We start from the raw sequence: 24,819 nt of genomic DNA, 5'->3' as shown, positions 1-24,819 counted from the left end.
GTGCGGCCCTCAAGGACAAAACTGAAAACAGCCTAAAACTGGGATCCCAATGGGGCACGTCAGGGGGCACAGGGCCTGCCAAAGGTGTCCCCGGGCCCCGGAGTTTACAAGGACCCTGCAGAGCAGGGCGCACGGCCAGGCCATGGAGACAGCTCCGGTCTGCACTCAGTGAGGGTGGGGCCACCCAACAGGTGGGCTTTATGGCGTCTCAGGGGGAAAAATGCAATCGGAAGCCCACAAGTGGCTGTCCCTGTGCCACCACAGAGCCAGTGAAGGCCACGCCTCTGCTCTGCTGAGCGGTTCACTCTGGCTATCCTCCTCCCACAGGGTCCCGCTGCAGCAGAAACGCTGACCTCCCTCCAGCCCATAAACCCGCAAATACCTGTCCCTGGATATTAGCTGAGGTGAGAGAGAAAGGTGATTATGCAAAGACGATGACGTATGTGTGTGTTGCTGGCAGGGAAGAGGACGTATGTGTGGAACTGTGTGATTCATATAAGAAAATAATTTTTTCTTTGAGATATAATTGACATATAACATTGCATAAGTTCAAGGTGCACAACAGAATGATTCAACTTATGTATATGTCAGAGAAATGATCACCACAATAGGTTTAGTGAATATCCCTTGCCATATACAGTTACAAATATTTTCTCTTATGATGAGAACCTTTAAGAACTCTTAGCTACTTCAAATATATAGTTAACAATACTGTATTGTTAACTATAGTCACCGTGCTATGAATTACATCCCCAGAAAATAATTTATATTATATTAAATGATATGCTCTAATGGTCAAGGTTTCAAGGAGAAGTGTAAGCCCCACTGCAAACCATTAAAGGACGATGGTCCCAGTGGTCCAAGAGTTAAGAACTAAAAAAAAAATCCAGGTTGTCTTGGGCAACTTTAGTTTGTGGAATTTAAGACAAATTTTAAATTCACATATGCCCGTAGCGGAAAAGTCAGATGAGGTGTCTTTAGCTTCTGAACTCTCCACAGCGATTGCATCTAATCCAGATAATTTCTCTAATGAGAACAAGTCCAAGTTGAAACAAGGGTCACAACCAGAGATTCCTGAGAGAGGTTCGAAAACTGAAAGCGAAGCCAAAGCAGCCTGGGGCCCCGCCGGGCGGCATGGAGCACTCACTCCCTGGCCCTGTGGGGCGGCTCCTGACTCCTCCCACGCCTCCCCCAAGATGTGAGCCCCAGGGGTCAGTCCCGGTCCTCTTCCCTCTGCTCTCTTGGCTATCTCTTCTGTCCCTGGGTGACCTCATTACATCCTCAGGACCTTCATACATGCCTATGCTGCTGACGACACGCCTCTGTCCCCAGCCCCAGACCCGCACATTGGATGTCTCCACTCAGCCCTGGTTCCCGACGCACGTCAGCTCATCACAGCGTCCCCTCTCAGACCCTGGTCAGACTCCACTTGCCTTCCCTCCGTGGCTGTCCCCTCAGAGAAGGGAGTCACAATGACCCAGCTGCTCAAACGAGGAGGAGGAGCCTGGTCTCCCTTACTTGCGAATGACGACGACAATAACAATAGCACCTGTCATTCGTGGGTTCTTGTGAGTTAAATGAGAACAGTGTAAGAGCTTAGGATAGCATCAAACACACAGTAAACACTCACTAAATCTTAGCCATGTCATCTATTATTTATCTAGCAACGCAAGGCACTTTTTAAAAACATTGCGAATGTTTTTAATAATGCGATACGAGTATCTAAAACATATATATAGAAGTGAATAACATTAAAAATATAAACTTCTCCTCTCAATCTACTGTTCTATTTTGCAGTTTCTTAAGTATTGTTCCTGAAAGTTTACGCATATAAAAGACATTCTGAGTAGCTGGTTAGAAAGGCACGTAAGAGATCATTTTAAAATATAAAGATCAATGTTTTTCATACAAATTTATATATATGTGAAATTCCCTGTCTTTGATCCTACCATGTCTGTACCTGTCTGTCCCCAAACCTGCCCCTATACTATGCAGGCGACACTGGGGTGAGGTTCATGGTGGGAGGCAGGGGTGGGGGTGAAGATACCTTTTCTGCATATTAATTTAGTTTTTAAAAAAGCTAAAAAGTCATAATAGGCACATCGCAATTTCATGTATTCTGAGTAATTCTTGCTGGCCTTTTAGGGTCATTTTTCCAGGAAGTCCCCTCTGAAACCCTTCCCCCTATTAGCTGTCCTGCAACCGTACCAAGAGCAATTATCCCATTTGCCCAAGTAGCTCAGAGTTTACTCATTTCTCAACCCTGGCATCATTGGCATCTGAGGCCCGTGATTCTTTGCCGTGGGAGGAGACTGAGCCGTGTCTCTCTGACTTCTCCCTCTCAGGTGTCAGCAGCGTCACCCCAGTTGTGACAGGCAACGATGCGCTCAGGCATTGAGAGGGGGATAAAATGCCTCGCCTGCCACCCCCCCCCCCCCCCACCTCCCCGGGTTGAGAACCACTGCATCAGCCTGGGATCTCTGGGTGAGGAGGCTGTCTTATTTGTCCCCGTAGCAAAGAGAGGCCCGTGAGAGACAGGCTTGGTGAAGTGAATGAAGGAATGAATGACAAGGTACCGTCGCTGTCCTGACAGTCGATCGGTTCTAATCTCTTCACAAAAGAACAATCTGTGCTTTAAACTCTTATTTCCATTATGTTTTCAATGCAGTTCCATGAGGTACAAGGTGCAAACGCAAGCAGAATTTCTATCCTGGGGACTTATAAGTCGAATTCAGAAAATTGTGAGGCAACATAGACATCTTTGGAAAAATTACTTGCAGTTTCTCTTGGGAAACTCCGGAAGCAACCTGGCCGGCTTTGAATTCTAGCCTGTCATTTACTCGCCGTAAGTGGGCAAATTAGTCACATCCTTGTGCCTCAGTTTCCTCATCCGTAAAATGGAAATGATGTTACACCCTACTTTATAGGGTGTCTATGGAGATTGAGTAAATATTTGTAAAATGCTTAAAGTAATGCTTGGTACATAGTGAACACTTTATTTAAAGATAAAAAAATCACTGCTCATTGGCATTCGAACTTATTTCTAGACTCAGAATTTTAAAGGTGGACGTGACCACGATTATCACGTAAACCCCTAGATCCTTCTCCCAATGATGTGTCCAGGGTCTCGGTGTGGTTCATTGTCAAATTATTATAGGGCGGAACTCAGTATATTTATTACACTGTATATTTTCTGTGATAAATATTCGAAAAGGGAAAGTATTTAAAGTATATTATCGATATTCATAAAGCCTACCATTATTTAATGTTATTTAAACATACTCAAATCAAATATGTGTCTCGGTGTGTAGAGTTAAGTTATAAATAATATTTCTGTCAGCACTCTCCTTCCTCCCTCCCCCACCCCACATGAAAGTCATCATCATTAATTATCACTGCCTTTTAAACATAAAAGGCTGTGATAGATGCACTGAATAATCCTAATCAATTCTCTAATTCTACAAAAAATTACTGGTTTAATACATGCTATAATTAACAAGTATTTATTAACAACAGAAGCTATGCATGTGGTTTACTGGCCTAACATTAAATCAGAAATTCAGAGATCATCTCAAGCACGAGCCCCTATGTTAGTCACCTGAGCAAATACTGAAAATCGAAATGCTAATGGAACATATGACTTTTCCCTAAATGTCTCGTTCGAGAGCTTGGATTTACTGTAAGTTGACTTCAAGGTGACAAACTGCAAGCGATTTTGACACCTTGACTATTCCCACATTTGGATGTAGCTATGGTTTCAATGAGCTTGTCCAGGTACTCAGTTTTGCAATTAGCTTTTCATTACTCACAGGGGAAAACGTTTTTCAGTTAAGAATTCAATCAAACAACATCATAACATGGGTAAAGGGGATCAAATATATGGGAGCTGAACGAAACTGGACTTTGGGTGGTAAACACACAATAGAATATATAGATGTCAAATTATAATGTACACCTGAAATTTATATAATTGTATTAACCAATGTTATCTCAATAAACTTAATAAAAAAAAACACGTCATAACAGAATTGTCATTGTGGTTGCTAAAATAACAGAAATTGTGTTGTTCTGTCTGACAGTAACAAATATTTACAGAGCACCTACTATGTGCCGGTGCTGCCTGAGCTGCAGGAGCAATAGTGAAAAGTGGTCACAACCCTGGAAGCTCATACCTTCAGCAAAGACAGCAAACCTGTCTAGTTTCTGAGACCTGAAAAGAAAAGCTACACACTTACACATTCTGGGCCAGGCACATCCTCAGTACAATACATATTTCCAAGCCAATCGAAAGGTGAGCACCGTTTGACAGTTCTCCCAGATAAATTGGGACCTAGGACACTGTCTGTCTGTACGGGTGAGAAACTTCCAGGAAACCAAAGGTGAGTAAACTTCTTGTGGGTGACATTTACAGGAGCCTTTCAGCCCTCTTGTCTTCATTTGTCTACCTGGCAGAAGCTACCTGCCCTCTGGCTGTGGCTCCCTATGCGGTCAGCACTTCAAACATGCATGAAAAATGTATAGCTCACAAAGCTTTAAAAATAAAACATGAGATCAACTCTATCACTACATCTGCAGTGCACAAGGTTAGAAAATGAATAAAATCACAACACCTTACTGCTCTCCAGAATCAATCATTACATACCATGTGAGTGGGCGAGTGTCTAATTAAGTGCTCATCAATCTCAAAGTTTTTAAAAAGCTGTCATTCTCCTCCATCTGGAAATCTTCCTTCTGCCCACTTTCCGCTATTTGCAGGGAGGGAAATCTTGTCTCGGTGGCACTCGTGACAAAGGAGAAAAATGCCGCTCAGGTTCTTCTTAGCCCATCTACCTCCGTCTCTGCCTCCTGACTCTCCCGCTTCCTTTGACCATCCCGCTGTGACTACTCCTTTGGCCTCTGCTTTACCCACCCGCTCCTGAGCCCTGAGAATCGCAGCTCACACACCTCCGGCCAAATGTTTTTCTTCATAATATTTTTGGAGACATAGCTGTCATAAGAATCATTCCAATGATAACAACCTCCTGCCACTCTAACCATTTTTACACAAGCTGGGCCCTTATCGAGAGCACTGTGGTAGCCGGCATTGCTGCCTTCCACATGTTTATGCAGTGATGCCTTTGGGGTACATCTGTATGGCTCTTGCTATGGGCTGTATCAGAGCTGGGTCACAGGCTCTACAGGAGAAGGCATCTTAATTGATGCTTCTGACACTAGTATTATCATTCAGAACTTTATATCTCTAAATAATTTCACATCGATTATACTGGCTCAGCTCTGTAACAAGTCTGATATATATATATATATATATTTTTTTTTAAAGAGTAGACTTTGATAGAAAAGCCCAGAACTTAGTTACAGCATCTCTGATCACGTGCAATGAGCAGATAAGTTTACTACCCACATGTTTAAGATTCAAAGCTTGGCCACATACGTCATCCTATGAATAGATCTACGTAATCAGAAACAACGTTTGCCCTTGCAATCCTGATTTTAAAATATGAAATAGAAAATTTTATTTTGGTTTAGAATCATTCATTTACATTTTAGAAATAAAACTTTAGGAATCTATGACTAAGCTACTAGTACAAGTAAGTTTAGAAAGACTGCAAGATATAAGGGCAATATACAAAAAATTTTATATACTAGCAATGAATGACTAGAAATTGAAATGATAAAAAACAACACTATTTATAATACAAAACATGAAATTTTTGTAGTATCCATACGCTAAAAACTATAAGTTAGGGTTGGGAAAAAAAAAATCAAAGGAGACCTAAATAGACATTTACTGTGTTTATAAGTTAGAAGACTTGATATTGTTAAGATACCAACTGATTTGGATTCAACACAATCCAAATCAATAATCCAGTAGGGTTTTTAAAATAGATATTGACAAGCTGTTTCCAAAATTTATATGAAAGGCAGAGGAACTAGAACAGCTAAAACAATTCTGGCAAAGAAAAGCAAAGTTGGAAGACTCACACTATTAGATTCTAAGACATGTAAAAAGCTAAGTAATCAAGTGTCATATTGATGAAAGGACAGAGTCCTAGAAAAATGAGATGAAATAGAGTCTAGAAATAGACTCATATATACATATGGTCAATTGATTTATAATACAGTATAAAGACAATTCAATAAAGAAAGTATAATTTTTTTCAACATGGTGGGACATTGAAAAATCAACCAATGGGACGTTCGTTGATATGCAAAAAATGAATCTTAACCCATATTCCATATCTTAAAATAAATTAACCATCGACATATGAAATAGTTGACTTAAATATAAAATATAAGACTGAAATTTCCGAGAAAAAACAAAGGTGAAAACAGTTGCGACTTTATCTTAGGCAAAGATTTCTTAGATATGACATTAAAATATGAAAAAAATTGATAAATTGAACTTAACTAAAATTAAAAACTTCTGTGAAAGATACCGTTAAGCAGTTGAAAAGACTGGCAGAAAATTTTTACAGAACACACATCTAGAACATATAAAGAACTCTCAAAACTCAAACCACCAAATTTTAAAGATGAGAAAAAGACTTGACAGACACTTTACCCAAGAAGATACATGGATGGCAAACAAGCTCATGAAAGGATGTTCAACGTCATTATTCATTAAGGAAATGCAAAGCAAGATCACAGTAACACTAGACGCCTACTAGAATGGCTAGAAACCAAACAAAACCAAAACTGACAATACTAAGTGCTGACAAAGATGCGAAGCAATTGAAACTCTCATACATTGTCAGTGGAAATGCAAAACAGTACGGTTACTTTGGAAAAGTTTGTGATTTTTTTTATAAATGCGAGATATACATATCGTATAGACCTCACAATCCCAATCCTAGGATTTTACCCAAAGAATTTACGCTTGCATAAAAACTTGTATATGAACGTTTATAGTAGTCTTAAAACCACCCAAACTGGCTGCAACTCAAATGTCCTTCAACTGGTGAATGGAGAGACAAACTGTAGTATATACATACCACACGATACTACTCCACAACGATATCGATCGTTACACACAAGAGCGTGAATGAATCTTATGTGCATTATACCAAGTGAAAGAAGCCAGACTCAAAAGGCTAAGTTGATTTAAAGAAAACATAAATTTTCAAAATTCAATGAGGAAAAGGGTCATATAATGCAATTAAAATATATAAATTGTCTACTGAAAAAAAATCGACTAGTAAAAATACTCTCAGTTAAAACTAAGACAGAAAACTCAGGATGCGGAGCTGCTTGAATAGCTCTGAGTTGGACAAATGCTGACCGGGAGGGTGCTGCTCCTGCCCGGGTGAACCTCACACGTCATAAAGGAAAAACACGGCTTTTCTAACTCCTTACTTTTAAAGAATCACAACCAAACCATGCATTCCTCTCATAAATGCTCACAAGTGGCATTTCGTGCTTGTTTGTTTTCTAGTCCAAATAGTCTGTTCCTTTCGTTTGTGATTTGAAGAGTTCTTGGCTCTTCCAACCACGTAAGCAAACCACAGCACCGTTGGCCTTGAAAATTCAGAGATCATTTCTTAATGCTGACCTATTTTCATATAGGAACCATGGAGTGACCAGCTTATGAATGCAAAAATATACATGTTGAAGAGTCCTCGAACCTCAGACTATTTACACGCTACCCTAACATACATTCATCTCTCCTATCTGGACAAAGTTTTGCTCATCATTCCTTTTCTAGTAAACTCTCATCTTTTCTATGTCGAATGCAGAATGTAATAGAGAGAACATTGGACTGCAAGTTCCAAGTACTGCATATTAAAGTCAGTTCAGCCCTAACTAGCTGTGTGGCCTTGGAGAAATGACTCACCTCCCGTAAATAATATTGTCTCCAGCCCTGACCTCTCACCAGGGCTTCTGATAGGAAACTTCAAATTCCTTCAGACGCATACAACCTCCCAGGCAGCATTTACTCATTCAGGGATATTGATCATAATGGCGTTTTTAAAATTATTACTCAAATTATAATAGTTACTTATTTGTTCATGGCTTCATGCTTTATATCTTCAACTAGATTTTTCCAACCAGAGCATAAATTCTTTGAGGGGAGGGGATTATTCATATATATATCTTGGTCTTCTGATAGTATCCACCATATAGCGAAGGCTTAAATATTCCAATATAATTACTTGAGCTTACATATTCCAGTTTTCCGATATAATCCCTTGACTTTGCAAAAAATGCAGCCAAGTCTGACATGCTTGTGGAGATTTTCAGGGCCTTCCCTGACCACTTGTCCTGCCTACTCCTAGTAACCTACCCACAGCCCTGGTCACTGTCTCTATCCTCACCCTGTTTTCATAGCATTAAACACTCTCTGAGATAACTTCTCCTTTTCTCTCTCTTTTTCTCTCACTCTCTTTTTCTCTCTCAATCTATTTTCTGAAGCCTCAGACTAAGATTTAAGCTCCATGAAACGAGGGACCGATCATGCTCATTGTAGTATACTAGATCCTGGACCCATGCCTGGCACATAGTAGACACTCAATAAATATTTACTGAATTGTTAAACTCACCCCTCAATATCATGATGCCTATTAGAGAGTGAACGATTGAAAAAAAACAAAACAAAACAAAAAAACAGAAAAGCTTCATATAATTTACCTGTAAAGAGGTTCTACAAGGTCCCTTTCGAGAAAATCATGATCGTTCTTGACTGCCAAAATGTTGATGGGAAATTGTGAATCTGAAAGAGAGATGAACAGAGACAAGGGATTTGTGTGCCTTGTTTTATCTGAATGGACACCCACGTCTTTAGGCCACTGCGTTTCTGTACACGTGACTGATCTCAACAGCAGTTACTCCCCACTGATAGGGAGTGTGTTGTAACGGTTAAGAACTTATCACAATAAGTTCTTAAAAATGTGAACTATGAGGATAACCAAGTGCTCAATCCTGGATAAGGTTGAGTACTAAGTGCCTGCATTGTCATAGCCCATCATTATCGAGGCATTTGCCTGTATGGACCGGAGCTTTCACAGCCTTCCCAAGGCATAGGTCTCTGATTCTCTCCTGACCAGTTCATGAAATATTCAGTTTGGCGGAGTATTTTTTTCCTTCAGAGAGGAAATTTCTAAAAATACTCGAAGCTCAATGGCCTCAAATGTTTTTTTCCTTTTGTAGCAAAATCCTGAATCACTTTAGAGTATAAGCAAAATACTTGACTAGCTGATTCTATCCAAAGAGAAGAAAAAATTTCACTCTCATGACTTTTTTCCACAGTGGGTGATAATTATAATTATCACCGTATAGTGTTGTGAATATTAAATGAACAGTTACATGAAGTGGTTTGAGCAGTACCCGGCACATTGTCAGCTCTATGCAATATTTGCTCTTATCCTCATTACATTTATTCAATGAATATGGCTTAAACACAATCTGACAGGCACCTTTTTTTAATGAGGTTGTCTTTACTTTGTATCCATTTACGGACACTTCACATTTAAATCGCCTAGTATTTTGAGTTTATAAAGAGAGTGCACATTACAGTAGATAATATACTGCATTAAGGCTCAAGAGATTGTGATTTTAATTTTGAGTCTTCTAACTTTTAACCTCGGACAAGTCACTTAACTCTTTTGGGCCTCTCTTTCAGTAAATTGGTGGTGGGGGGGGGGTAGTGGGGGAGGGTTGCTTAGAGCAAAACTCTAAGAATCCCTCCTTTTCTAAAATGAAAACTTCTATCAGAGTTTCTAGACCTTTGAAGCCCATTCAGAAATAAGCTTTTCTTTATCTTCACAGAATTTCAGTGAGAGAAGTAGAATAAGTGTTTTGTTTCATTTTATTTTGTTTTAAACTGTAAAACAGAGCCTCTGAGTGAATGAGATTAACCAGTGAATACGAGTTAATTTTGCTGATTCTGTCCACCCTACATAAATGTTATTGCCATCTGCTTATTGTTGGGATTCTGACTAATTTGCTATATGTACATACTATCCGAGAAGATGTTAGGAGCCTTGGTTATAACTTAAGGTATAAGTAAGATGTAGGTGAGTTAAGTTTATGACCCGTCGATAAAAGAAACCACGATACTGGCAAGAAAAGCACCTTATTTGCATCCCCCCAAATAACATCTGATCCGTATTATATCTCAAAATTTTCATAGGAACAGAACTGAATAAAGATCTCAAGATAATTAGCTTTCTGATTTTCGGGAAATCTATCGACAACGAATTTATCGTACTTTCAAGAAAACTGAGAGTCGTGAAGAATAAAACAAGGAGAAAAGTTAAAGAAGGAAGTGTGGAGAAGCTGCCGATGGCAGAAGACTGAAGGAAATGATGGAGTAGGGACCGGCGGCAAAGACACGAGAAGCAGAAAGCGAGGCCCGGAAAGCGAAGCAAGCTTGGGAAGCAACGCGCATTCCCAGACTGGCATCAGCATGAGCCCTGGTCGATGCAAAGCCGAGGGAAAGAGACAGCGGGGAAAAAAACGTGGAGAAAAGTCTTGGAAGTCAAAACACACCACAGGATAAATACAGTTCTCAACATGGATGGACCTCGAGATAATCATGCTAAGTGAAATAAGCCAGACAGGAAAAGTTGGAAATCACATGATATCACGTATATGTGGGAGACAAACCTAAAAGCAACAAATGAACAGGACAAACAGAGACTCATGGACATGGACTGTAGCCTAGTGGTTATCAGAGGGTAGGGGGTGGGGGAGGAGGAGGGAGGTAGACGGGGTACAGGGTGTCAAATATAAGGGAGTAGGGGTAGGGTGATGTGGGTAAAGGGGATCAAATATATGGTAGCTGAAGGAAACTGGACTTTGGGTGGTAAACACACAATAGAATATACAGATGTCAAATGATAAGGTACACCTGAAAATTGTATAACCAATGTTACCCCAATAAACTTAATTAAAAAAAAAAAAAGAAAGAGAGGAAGGCCGACCTACCCTCGTATAACTGAGCGTACTGCGGGAATCCAGCTGCTCGGAGCCAGTCGCACGCCTCCTTTGCCTCGATTTCTGAAAAATATAAGAAGGGGAAACTCATGAGTCCGAAGGCCACACGCCAGTACTCTACCTTCTCATCCAAGGAGCAACTGGCGAGCGCTGTGCAAGTCGCTACAAAGTGAAATTGTTCTCAGATAGGTCTGTAGAAATAGCCTCCCCAGAAATGGCGTAAAATGAGCAGGTATCAGGAAAGTACCTGTTATATGTCTGCTAAGATTATCTTCAATGTCGGCCCATAGGTATTTGGATAATAACAAAACTGAAGATTAAAGAACACAAAGGCTGAGTTTTAGGCAGGGAAAACACATCTTTATTTATATATCAGGGAACCAGGGGACGAGGGAGAAGCAGGAAATAGTTCCTGATAATCGTTTAAAAAATTTTTCTTTTCAAAGATAAGGCTAAAAATATTTATTAACATTCCTTTATTCTTTTACCCTTGGGATCATGAAAGAAAGACCGCAACTGGGGAGTCTATGTAAATCTATTTTCTCATGAAGAAAGCTATTATAAAAATCCAACGTATTACGATTGCTTTCATCTTACTAATGGCTTTAATTCCCAATGCCTTCTGACAAGATGTTCATTCATCAAGCAGATTAGAATGACTTCAAGCTGCAGAGTACAGCCTGGAAAAGCAAGGGCCCTTATCCGGAACTGAATTGTGAGTTCGATGGCGCTGCTAGAACCTCTGAGGGCCGAACGAAAGAGGTCGATATGTCCTCTGGGTGAACCATTTTTGGTGTGGACGTCCCCACAGCACACGAGACCACCTGCCTGGATGGAAAAGCCGTGGCGGGGGATGAGAGGAGTCTACGGGATGTGAACCAGGTCACTTTTTGACCTTGTGAAACCTGGACCACTTCCCAGCCACAGCTCTGTTAGATAAATACCAATGGAAGGGAAAAGTTCATCTGTCAAAAGTCCAGTTTCTCCAAAAGAAATTGCACAGCCTATTACAACGGGCTCCTTCCTCTGCTGTTGGGATGGAGCCTGGTCCAGCCACTGCGTTGCCATATACGCTGACATTTGTTTCTCCCCACAGCCAAAGCCGGAGACTACGGGCAGTTTTGGGTACCACTGCATAAAGCGACCTACGCGAACATCAGCTGTGGGTCTGAGCTCGTACATCTATGTTGAAAGTTCGATGTCTGTTTAGCACAATGTTTAATGTGACAATTCTCTGGCATGTGTTAGGAAAACAGACCAAAGGCCAGATCTTGCACAGGCCCCAAAGGGAAGAGCAAAAACCCACATTCCCATCCCACTGATCTGGTCGGACGTGGACAGAGATTGATTTTTAAATTCAGGGAAACAGAGCCTGTGGTGGCTTCTGTCCCAGAGTGCCCGCTGCTTTTGGCATCCCCTAATCCACTCTCATTCCAGTGACAATTTCTAAATCTGGAGCTTTATCTCTGACATAATTGCTACCAGCACAGACCTAATATGTACTCACGCCTGCCATGTATGCATTATTCAGAAATTATTCCCGGGTGCTAAGCTAGAAATGAAAGCTTCGGACAGCATCTACCAGGAGGGGTGTCTCTGGCACCCCCAGCGCAGTTCAAGGACTTCATCTGAGTTGTACTAAACTGGCCAACTCGGGATTTCCCTTTGGAAAATACGAAGGGCAATTACCATATAGCTCAAAAGTCCTGTTTAGTGCTCATTTGAGAGTCCTTATGTGAAGGCTTTTGCTTTGAAAATCACACATGTATTTCCGGGGAAGTAGGAAATGCACATTCTGACTGTAACACGTAGAAAATGTGTGAGTTTCTACTGAGTCACAGATAGGCTGCTGCCTTCTAAATTTTCAAGCTTCAGATTTGCTTTCTAGTTTGATATAACACAGTGGTCAGTAATGAGGAAAGATCTCATTTCTAGAGGTGCTCTACTTAATTTTGTGTTAGCAGGTCTTTGAGAAGGACAGGAGTCTGAATTTTCTGTGGGAACTACACGAACAGTATGTCCTTTTCTATTACGTTATGGCTTTTGCCACTATGGAACTGTCGTATTAAGCAGGAGAGTCCCAGAGAGACAGATCATAAAGAATAAATGGCGGAGACCTGAAAGGCAGGGTCTTTATAACACAGAAAGCTCAAAGGAGAGTGGGAAGTGAGCTTTTTAGGAGGTGTGGACTCCACCAGCCTGGGGGAGGGGTGGGGGCGGCTCAGACGCTGGAGTCAGAAGGACAGTGAGCTGCGGGGGAGGTGGGAAAGCAGGAGTCCTTACTGGAAAACTCTTTTTGAGAACTGAAGACTGGGCCTGGGCAGTGGAATAGGGCTCAGGCGAGCCTGAGCGATTTCATTTAAAGCATTTCATTTAATTTTTTTTTTTTTATAAGAGCGACGCCAATAATGAACTGATATCCTACCTATACATAAACATGAATAATCAAATCTTAACCAGAACTTAGCTAAATCAAACCCTCCAACAAGCTAATATTTTTAACGGGTAGGCATTTCACCGTTCAATCTCAGAGTCAGATGACAACAAAAACTGCAATGAGTAAATAATAAATGAGAAGAAGCCACACCTCAGCCATAGCCTTGGCTTCTCGCCATCATTCCCCACACCCGACGCGCTAGTCTATTTATGAAATGTTTCTTAAACGCATCTCCCCTGCTCCAGCTGTAGGGCTCAACACCTCGATATCTCAATCTAAGGGCAAAACGAACTCTCATTTACCACCTAATGACAAAGCAAACGAACACAATAATCTGGCATAATTAACCACTATCAAATGTGACTCTGCCCATCAAGTTGAATTCGAGGAAAAAGAAAAAAAGCAGCCTTCCAATTCCGCTGATTTCACACAGCGTCTACTAAAACCTATGGGCCAAATGCTAGTATGTTCCCCAGGGTACATGACTCTTGCAGTGGCCAAAATGATTAGAGAATTAAAAAGGAATCATTATTGCTAGCATCGACATTCCACAAAGATGTACCTAACACGATTTAAATGACATTGGAGGAGGGGATGACAACCTCCTTTTTTCTGTGCTCATGCTAGCCAGCATAATAGTATGTGGAAGCTTTAAGGGTCATTAAAATCACATTCTGACAGTTTTATTTGCTCTGCATTTGCAACCCATACCTGCCCTTGTAGCAGCCCCGGGGCTACAAAGAAAAGCATCAACTTGCAAGCTTCCTGCAGACTCCGAAGTGCGGGGTGGAACCAAGGACTGTCCTAGAACGGGTCAGCCCCCGACCTCCACTGCGGTCATCACGGGATGACGTTGGAGAAAACTCAACCTATTTCGCTTGGTATCATGATAGGATTTCAATAAAATGTTTTTTAATCATTATATGCAAAAATCGTTTCTGTTTCATTCTGGATGGTACCTTTTTTTTTGCTCGCCCAACGTCCTTCCTCGCATGTCCGATAAGAGAACCTCTCTATGTGGTTTAGGTGGGGCCGACACCCTCACTATCCCAGCCACACTCCTCGGCCCTATCACCACCACTCACCCAGGGATGATGTGCTCCTTCAGGGCGCCCCACACCCCTTGGTCTAAGGGGACCAAAGACCTTTGCTATCTTAAGTCAACAGTTGTTTAGGGGCTGAAATCGACTGGTTGCAAAGGGGGATATCCAGTTTTTTCAATTGGTAGCTTGATCTGCACGAAAACCAAGCAAACTCTTTCACTCCACAAACCCAGAGGATGGTTTGGCGCTAGGCATATCCTCCTGCCACACAGCTGTGATTCTACTGGAGAGAAAGTCACTTGTTTTGCCTCAGTTGCCTTTTGTACACGTTTAGGACATAATGTGACCTCTGTCCAGAGACAGACATGGTGGAGGGCGGCTGTCTCACTGGCTGCCCCAGGCAGGCACACATCAATGAGCATGTGAGAAGGTCGCTGTGGAGACTCACCATGACCTGTGACACAGGTTTGAAAGGTATTATCATGTTTCTCAATTATACATGCTCAGGGGTGAGAATGTACAAGAAATACATAAAGGCATGATGAAGGAAGAAAGTCGATTCTTGTCTCGTTACTAACACATAAGAAATAACACACATATTTTATTTCTCAGAATGGTAATATGGTAACGTCTTTGGTTGACGCCTTCTTCACATAATAATACATTGTGACTATTTCCCCATATAATGATATTGTTGGCAAAATGGGACATTTACTTTGTTTTGAAAATGATGCGTATTTTTTAAATCCTTGACTTTTGAATAGTGTACGGTTCAGTAGGACCACACCAGTGCAGACGGATGACGGGGAAGGCTGGAAGTCTGTGTGACTTAAATGAGATTCACAGGCTGTTTCTTTAAAGAAACACACCATTTAGTGATGTTTGGGGACAGTTGGGTGTACCGAGGGCCTCAGTCACATAAGGAGTTACACTGAGCGCAGCTAATTCGCTACCCAGGTCCGCAGGCTTGCTCTCATGTTACGGTCTCACTGAATTTTTAAACTGGTGTTTTTAGAGCACCTAGGAACAGCATGTTCCCCTAGCTAAGCATTTCAAGTCCATTTGGGTTTACATTATCCTCGGCATAGCAATTACTTTTTCCATAGCTAACCCGAAGGAATACTATTCTTTCTAAATGACCAAAAATTCAAATTAGGGCCAAATTAAATTTTATTTTTATCAGAAAACTAGTTGGCTAGGAGAAACCTGGCCTACTGCGGAAAGTTTATGAAATTATTGTGTATGTGTTGTCCTTACAAATCTTTCGGAATTTCAGTGGACAAACTGGCTCCAATTTAAGTAGGTCTTCCTTCAATGCTCATTAGAAGTACTCAAGAAAAGTAGAGAAGAAAAGATCTCATGGATCTCCAGGTGATTACATGAGCGAGCTTAAGAACAGTGTTTTGTTTATTCACTTAAACTGGCTAACACAGTGGGTACCCTGGTTCTGAAATGTTTTTGGATGACTCATCCACCACAAGATGTCTGCAGTGGATGCAATTATCACAATTAAAGTATATCACAGGTATTAACATTTCAACAGGCTCACAGCCATTGGCTTAGGATGATTTACACGGCTGAGTTAGCTTCATTATTAACGTACTACTTAAGACAATGACTCCTTGGTCTTCGGATGGAAATTCTCCAGCGAAGCCCCTGTGTGTGAAGGTGTTTTTATGTGGCCAAAAGCAAGGCCAGTTTGGTTCAAATCAATGCAAGCCGTCCATCCTGCAACCACTAATGTCACGTAGACCCGCACGCCACACCACGATCCTTCTCCCGGGGATGGCTCTGTAACCTTGATCATAGTCATAGGATGGAGCAGCAAGTTTTGTAACTAACAGACTTTGATTTAGGTCCCATGTCACAGCACCAGGCTCCATCTTTTTGCGCTCTGTGATTTACATAATAAGTTTCTTGCGATGTAAAAAGGTCTAAGTCTTAAATGTATAACAAGTAGAATTTTTTTCTAGTGCGCACAACATTTTCCTTCCGTGACATTCTAAGTTACTAATAGGAGTTAAAATACAGGTGATTTAGAGTAGATTTAAAATTATTAACCCCTGAATATTCAAATAAGTGGAAAATAAATAAACACTCATTTTAGCTACTCATAACCTAGGACAAGTTTTTCCTTGCTTGTGTAGCAAAATAGCTTCCTGTCAGCTGATAAATAACTAGAAGAAAGAAATCCAGGAGGTGTCTATGTCCCTGTGACACTGAATTGTACTCAGTTAAAATAGAGATTCATGGCTGTGTTGATGTGTACTTCTTTCTGGAAAGCAAGAATCACAGACATGCTGAGACATATTATTCCATCGCCAATTCTTAAGATCAGTCTTATTCGCCAGGACCTGTAATATCATCTGCAAGGTGGATTCATAGCAAATCCAGTCACTTAAAAATTATTTCTATTATTGTAAAAGGGTCAAGCAAATTCTACGCCTAAGGAGTAGGTCTATTCCTAGTCTCTCAAGGGTTGTTTTAAAGCATTCTTTACAGCGTGCTTGGGAAAATCATATATAAAGATGACAGAGAGTGATTTTATAAAAATAAAGATGTTTTCTCAGTTATGCTAAAAATGATCTATATAAAAAATTTAATATTTATAAAAAATTATTTTTATATTATACAAAAAAGTGCTTCCATATGTTATAATATGTAACACATATAAACACATATATATTTAATGTGTTATTTATTAATTTCTTTAATTAGTAAATTTTTAATAAAAACATAGACACACACACATTTTTTTCCTTGTACATTCCCAGTGGTTCCCCACCCTTCCATGTAACTTTCAGTTCTCCAGCCGGGAGGCATAGTCTTTGCATCCCATTGATGTGGGTCCAGCTTGGCCATGTCACCCACTCCGGCCAATAGAATGTGAGCAGAAATAACGCAAGTTGGTTTCAAGCAAAACTCTGCAAGAACCGTCACCCATTTCTGCCAGTTTTCCTGCTCTTTCTGCTTTACCATGAGGCTACCACGTCTCAGATGCTGTTCCTTCACCCTAGGTGCCAGAATAAGGACACAGGGAACAGAGCCACAGAAGACCAGCCACTGACATGGAATGTGAGCAAGAAATGAGCTCGGTTGTTTTATGCCACTATGACTTGGGGGACTATTTGTTACAGTGGCATAACCTGGCATAAGCTAATTTAACACAGCCATTTGTTCTATAGATGAAGTACACAGAGACACCATGGACCTTAATTTCAACTTGAAACCATTGCCGAATGCCCATTAGGCTGTCACAGAAACGAACACGACCACCCTCAGTAATCATTTCTGCTTCGAATTCTGTTTCCCTGCCTATAGCGCATGGCCTACATGAATTTTAAAAATGTCAACAACCTTTCATACTCATCTCTCCCATGCACCCACACGTGTGTGTGTGCACGCGCATTCACAAACACCTTTTCTGTGTACGTCACAGAAAGTCAAATGTTCAGTTGATACTAAACAAGAAAAGTCTTCAGGAATATAAATACTATCATTCATGCTGTTATTTCTTATGATACATATGTATACATATGTATATGTATATACATATATATAGGTATGTATGTGTGTATATACATATACACACATATCTATGTGCAACACGCCCTCGGAAATCAATCTCAGAGAAAAAGAAAGCAGAAAATGCATGCTCTACCAGCCGAATAGTTTCTGACCAGATTGTTTTGATCCGAGTTTTCCATGAGGCAGAGTAGCTCTTTACTCTTCTCTGTCATTTGGTGCAGATTGTCCCTCTAAGTGCTTGTGGTATTTCTCAGGGAGGCTGTAGGCACACGCAGTCACATGAACATCCCCAGTTTTTTAAAGTTGTGGAGCCACTGCCGACCACTAAATCCCAAGAGAGCCTCCGGGATGGATCAGTTAAGCAACTGAAATGCAAGGTCGGGGAACAGAGAGCTGATTCAGGCAATCAGAAAGTAGGTCATCATTTGTAGGCTTTGGCCAAAGTGACTCCACGTTGACCCACCAAGGCAAGAGTGTTGAGCAACCTTTCTTGGGACAAGAGGGTGAGATCCCGGAATGGTGTCTCTCTAACTCGGCCTCTCTCGAAAAGGTGGGGAGAAAGAGTTCATGATAGCTGACGTGATGACAGTTTCTCAGCAGAAGCTCTGGCTACCACAAGGTCAGCCAAACTGCCAGGATCAGAAGGGTCCTTGCTTAGTCACTGTCTGTCACGCCAAAGCCGGGAAGAGCAATTGCTTTAAACAAGTCCCACCACTAGAAAGTCAGCTTTCGTGGCTCTGGACAGACACTCTTCTGACCCATATTGTTTTAAGACTTCCATTTTTTAAATATCAAAATGATGCATTTTTTAGGGAATCAAACCCCTTCGATATCTACTTCCAGCCATATCTGAATGTCTATACTTATAAAGGCTTATCTGATATTTTAGTTACTTCCCCTAACTCTTTTATAGCAATTACACCAGAAGCTTTCATGATATCAGGAAAAAATGTACCAAGCAGGCATCGAAAGAAGCACAGAATCTGTCAGCATAAAATCACTCCAAGGAGCCTGCAGACCCTCTTCCGGTCTTTGACTCCTCATAGGACTGGCATAGCAAGATCCAGCATCACCAGAGCTTCTGACTCCCAGCTCAAGGCTTTGCGCATTTAATCCCTCAGCAACTGAAATCTCTGGACCAATCAGAACTAGTGTTCGCTCAATTCAATCTCAGTACAAGATGAGTACAACGCAAGTGTCATTTTATTATCTGACTATATATAAGAACTTAATAGTGTATGTATGGGTGGATGTCCATGTGTTTTATTTTTAATTTCTTACTGGGATAGAATATAGACTGGGAATTTTTCAATGTGTCTTTGCCAGTTTTCTGGAACGCTTTCAACTTGTCTGCCATGGCACTGCTTCTGTGAATGATTTTCTAAATACACATCACTCACCCCGGAAAATAAGAACCAGATTCAAAAAACTAAATTTGTATTAGGTTTTCAGTTATCGATTCATTTTCCTCCACATTTTTCAAGGCCAAAGACTGCTGAGCTTAGAGGTTTGCTCTCTAAATATTGAGACTTCGATTTTGAAATCCATTAATAGACAGCGACATTATATATATCCCTTTTAGAAACAACTTAAAATGAGTTCAAGTAGTTGAAACAGCTTTACCTGATTTGGGGGAAGAGGAGAGGCTGAAGAGATGTGAAGCTTAACTGGCATGTGAGAACACCCTTTTCCATCAGACACAGTGATATGTTAGTGACTTGAGTGATGCTATGATCTAACCACATGGCACACTGATAGTAAAAGCAATTGAAGTGTCCCATAAATTCACCCCAAATGCAATCCGACAGGTTAAGAAAGTTACATAAACTATAAAAAAAGTTTTAAAAGTTTAAAACACATTTAAAAATCTCTGAATAGTTCAACTTATATAGTAAGATAACTTATATAGTAGATAACTTCTAATTTTAAAGAATTCTTTGAACCTTAATAATTATTATCAAAAATTTAAAGTATGTGTCATGGAAACACAGCTGCTTCTCAGTGGAGGTTCAGGCCACTCCATCTCATACAACATTAGTATAATTTAATTATTTGACTAGCTTTGGGCATATACCAGTTTTTATTAATGTAGTCTATATGAAGATCTTGACTAACATGCTGCCCAAATTCTTGCTGAATTCAGGTATAAAAGAATTATTTTCCTAAGAATAGACTTGAATAAGAGATGAAAGTGGCAGGATTCCCTCTTAACTGAAATCTAAACCTAAGATTTGAAACACCCACACCGAGGCACACAAACCAAGCCTGAAGAATATTAGTAAAACAAAAGAACACAAACCAACTTAGCAGCTTAAAAGTGTTACCGAGGGTCCTTTAATCACTAAAGCACCAGCAAACCATTAATACTAGTTACCCGATAACATTGACCTCTGTGCACCTCACAGGCCAGCACACCTGTAAGAGCCAACCCCGGGAAAGGCCAAACAAGAGAACGCATTGGGCTTTTGCTGCGTTCAAGGCAGGTAGCAGGTAGACGAAAAGGCCCAAGTAAAGATGAGCTGGCTCAAGTAAAGAGATTCCGCATATTTATTTCTTTGAAAACCTAATAAAAATAATTTTAATTTTCTGTTAAAAGGAGAGAGAGAAAAAAGGGAGGAGGAAGGGAGGAAGGAAGAGGAGGAGAAGAAGAAGAACAGAAGAAGAAAAAAAAAAAAAAAAAAAAAAAAAAAAAAAAAAAAAAAACAGGGAAGGAAAAAAAAAAGAGAGAGGTGGGTAGGGAGAGAGGGAGGGAGGGAGGAAGGGGAAGAGAGAGAGAATGAGAGAGAGGAAAATTTGCTATAATTCTACCACCTAGTGATTGATAACGTTTTGTTGGCATATAGTTTCTCTCTTTTTTTTTTTATGAAGATGTGTATGTGTATCTAGATTAAGTATGCTATCCGTTTTATATAATCTTGAAATAAAATTGTAATCTGCTTTTTCACCTGACAACGCATTTCGAACCTCTCTCCATGCCAACAGGTGTCCTTCTCAAACGTTCCACATGGCTGAGTAACACTCCCACTGCCATTACTTTAAAAAGCATCCTCTTTTATCAATTCGGGCTTTTATAATCATGGGCTAAAAATAATCAATCCTGTTCTCTGGAGGCTTTCACTCCAAATGAAGAATTTCGCCAGAACGTGCATCCTGGCCAATGTATTTCAGGGAGGATTGCTGGGTTGACATTTCTCACGTTATTTTACATTCTGGATTAAGACACATCTCATATGGTTTTAATTTATATTCTCAGCAGACTTCAAAAAGGAAATTCCAAGCGCGAGTTTATTCACACACCAGAACTATGTTTCAAATGATGCTACAGGGATGTCTTAAACTAACACAAGTCAGGAAGTTCAAAGCGAAGGTTAGCTCCCAGCCCTTGTTTCCCACCTCCTCCTTCTTGGCCTTTGGAAAGTGGAGATTTCATGTAGCAGCTGTTCCACTTGTTTTGACCTCCCGCACATGTTTTCAGATAATTCTGAAGATGCCTCTCAAAACTTTATGGAATAAACTGGTATTTTCTCAAGGGTGTTGCTGAAGTTTCAAGGTTACTCTTAAAAAACAAAACAAAACAAATAAACTAGACCAAATAAAGAAATTCCCCCATCTTGTTTTAATGACTAGATGCATATTTGGAGTGTACATGACTCCTCAAATCCTTTAAATAATCAAAAGCAAAATGGGACCCAAATTTCTAAAACTTACAGATTCACCAAGAATGCATCTCTTTAGAACAAAACAAACAGTGTTATTTTTATGCGGGGTTAATGTTATGGCTTTAAAGGGGAGTTTAAAATGACGATTCATTCTAATTTAGTTTTGCTCTTAGATAAAAATCGAGTTTCTTCTCTTGTCGAATACCGATACTTAACTTTATGAGTTCACTGTTTAAAAAGAGCCTGCCAACTTGTTTGGAAGATGTTCCTTTATGCGTGGGCATAAGCCGGCTAACTGGAAGAGAGGTAACAAAGAGCGGGAGTAGCCAGGGCTGAGTGCAAATCCTGCCTCCATCTGTTGTTACCTTGGACAGGTTAACTTCAGGGTGCCTTAGTTTCCTTATCCATGAATGTGAGTGAACAGCAGGGCCTCGCTCAGAGCATCCTAGTAAGGCGGAGATGAGTAACGTGATTAGCCAAGTACCTGGGGCATAGTGTTTGCCAAGATGGCTGCAGTGGGGGGTGGGGCTCGCTTTTACTCCCCATAATACAAAGTAGTGGTTCTGATGGTCTCCGATTCCCTCTGCTCGGCTCCCCTTGATTCACCCTTCAGAAGTAAGAGGCATTTGTCTTACTGATTTAGTCAACAGACATCTGTTGAGTGCTCACGATGCGAGAAGCCTGCCATTACCACTGTGGAGGATGCACAGCTCTGGTGACAAGCCACTGCCCCACGGGTCCCTTGGCCGAGCGGGGAAGACAGAAACACATCCCGGCATCACTATGATGCAAGAAGACAAAAAAAGCCTGCTGGAGCAGGACAAAATGCCCCAGGCAGGAGAGCAAGAGAGGGCATCTGGGATGAGGTGACCAGGACAAGCTTGGCCGGGGAGATGAGATTTGAGCCAGAAGATGGTTAGCTAACTCGTTCTCCCAATAGTCCCTCTTCTGCGCCCACCGCCCCACACTGGGTCTGAGGCTGCGAACTCGGTGCCTTCCTAAAGTAGATGCTACTGCTCCCCCTCCTATGCCCACGGCAGGGCCAGGGGGCCGAATGCCACCGGTTTCCCTACATCCAGATCCTTCTGATGACAGGAATCGAACAGGCTATTCATTTTGTACATTCCATGGAAGACTTCATTATACTCCTTCTGGTACATGACGTCGTATCGCGGGAAGCCACGCTTCACACAACACAATGCGGTTTGACAGGATGCGATGAGAGTCATTGATGAAATACGACCCTGCAGGAAACGGCAGTAAGGGCCTCTGCGGGATGGTCCTTTCGGGACCTGAACACCAGGTTGGGGAAGACGGTTTCGCCACGATAACTTACAACGCGCTGCCAGTTAAGAAGTAGAGCATCAGCAATTGCGTTCACGGTCTGTGGGATCTCAAGGGCCTTTGGTAATACTAGTTACCCGAACACATAACCAAATACATCAGAGCCTTGGGAACGAAGTCCGTATCAGACATGCGGTCTTCGTTAAGGGAAGTGCCTTTAGAAGATTATAGTTCCATGTTATGAGAAGAAAAAAAAAATCCCTGAACAAACAAATAAACTGTGAGCAAGGGAAAGGGGCTTCCTGTGGAGCAAGGACTGGGAGAAGTGGAAGGTTAATGGGGAGCCCGAGGTCGCTGACCAGGAGGTCCCGAGTCTCCCAGGCTGGCTTCCTGCCAGGTTGTCCCCTTACTGAAGACATCTCACGTGTGTGTGGGGTGTGTGTGTGTGTGTGTGTGTGTGTGTGTGTGTGTGTGTGTGTGTGTCAGGGATCTGCTTTGGTGAGGAGGCAGCCGGGAAAAGCAATTCAAATACTTTGAACCATTTACATTTAAAAGCAAAGAAATATTTTGCTCTTATGCTTAAAATGATTGTAATTAATGTTTCATGATGGCTCAAATTATACCTAATGTCAAATGGAAAATTTAGAAAGCAGACCCCTTTGAACATTCTTTTCTCCAAAATAAGGAATGACAAGAACAGAGTAACACACACACGTTTATTTATTTTTTAAAAAATTGGGATAAAGTATCTTGCTTAAGCTAAGGCACGAACGAGGGGCTCGTAAGCTGGGGTTTTTAAATAGAACTCCAAGGCCTCTGTATGCAAATCTTAAGTAGGTGCTTTACTTGCTGAGGCTGCATAGTTTTGATCAAATTCTCTGACTCACTTATTCTTCCAGTGAGATACATGAGCCCAAGAAGGAGAGAGCTTTATGCGACTCCTAGGCTTAAAAGGGGCCCACGTTTTCCCTGCTCTGTCTGTTCCCTGCGGACAATCAACTTTTGATTTTGGAACTTGGAGAGATAAACGAGCTCGGTTTCTGTGTCTGTCTCTCTCTCAAATGTATACAGGTGGACATTCATTCTGTAAACATAAGTAAAACTGCAAGCACCTGTCAACAAATACTTTGTATCCTCTTAAATGATGGCTTTGCATGTCCAGTGCTTAGCCCGGAGCAAATGAATGTTGACCGAAAGATTGAATGACCTTAGTAAGAGGAAAATATTAATAGCTTAAATATTTATAGGCCAATAAACACCTAAACCATTTTTTTCAGATATTTGAGTCCCTCCAAACTCCCAGGGCTGTTGTAAATAAGGGAATATGGATTGCAAAATTGTCGTATATGGAAACTGGGTAACGTTATTCTTCTAGCTGTGATTCTGCCTGTGGGAGGTAAGCGCCCAGGTCCCCAGGCAGCTGTGTCTTTGTGGACTCTGCCTGTGTCCCCTGAAGGGCTGGGCACCCGACGCTGGCCCAGCCCTGGCCAGGGGTCATTTCTGCTGACTCTGATCCCCTTTCTCTTCCCATGCATGGAATCCGTGGGAATTCCAAGGGCACGGATTACGGTAAAATCTAGTCCTGGAGAGGAACAGTGAAAAAAGATTTTCCTGTTTCTTATGAAGGAGTCACTGTCCCTTTTAGCAATCTTTAAACCTGGCTGGGACATATTCATTCCTGGGAATATTCAGACACGACCGTAGAGGAAGAATACTATAGGACTTTCAAATGTTTGGACCGCAGGCCTTAGTGAAAAAACGTACTTTACGTAGTTGTGAATGTGCACACACTTGCACGTGCACACGCACCCATATGCACACAAACTGAAACAGAGTTCCCCAAAACAATAATTACACTTTATATATATGCAATGCCACCTAACATTTTCTGTTCTCTTCTATTAAAAATTGGCGGGTGCACCCACTAACTTCATGA

The 24,819-nt window shown here is 41.2% G+C and overlaps 1 protein-coding gene across 2 annotated transcripts in view; it reads right to left on the bottom strand.

Annotated features, from left to right (window-relative positions):
* STARD13 (StAR related lipid transfer domain containing 13) overlaps nt 1–24,819 on the bottom strand; it is a 201,953-nt gene that overhangs the window by 44,483 nt on the left and 132,651 nt on the right. For both annotated transcript variants that reach the window (XM_039873031.1, XM_039873030.1), the window contains exons 2-3: nt 10,924–10,995; nt 8,626–8,707 (exon numbers count right to left, since the gene is read on the bottom strand). In XM_039873031.1, the coding sequence (XP_039728965.1) occupies nt 8,626–8,707; nt 10,924–10,995 (154 nt within the window). The remainder of the gene's footprint in view (nt 1–8,625; nt 8,708–10,923; nt 10,996–24,819) is intronic.

The sequence above is a fragment of the Pteropus medius genome, unplaced genomic scaffold (assembly GCF_902729225.1).
Source record: "Pteropus medius unplaced genomic scaffold, Ma_sr-lr_union100, whole genome shotgun sequence".
NCBI classification, from domain to species: Eukaryota; Metazoa; Chordata; class Mammalia; order Chiroptera; family Pteropodidae; genus Pteropus; species Pteropus medius.
Note: the sequence above shows the minus strand (reverse complement) of the source record. Positions and strands in the feature narration are given on the sequence as shown.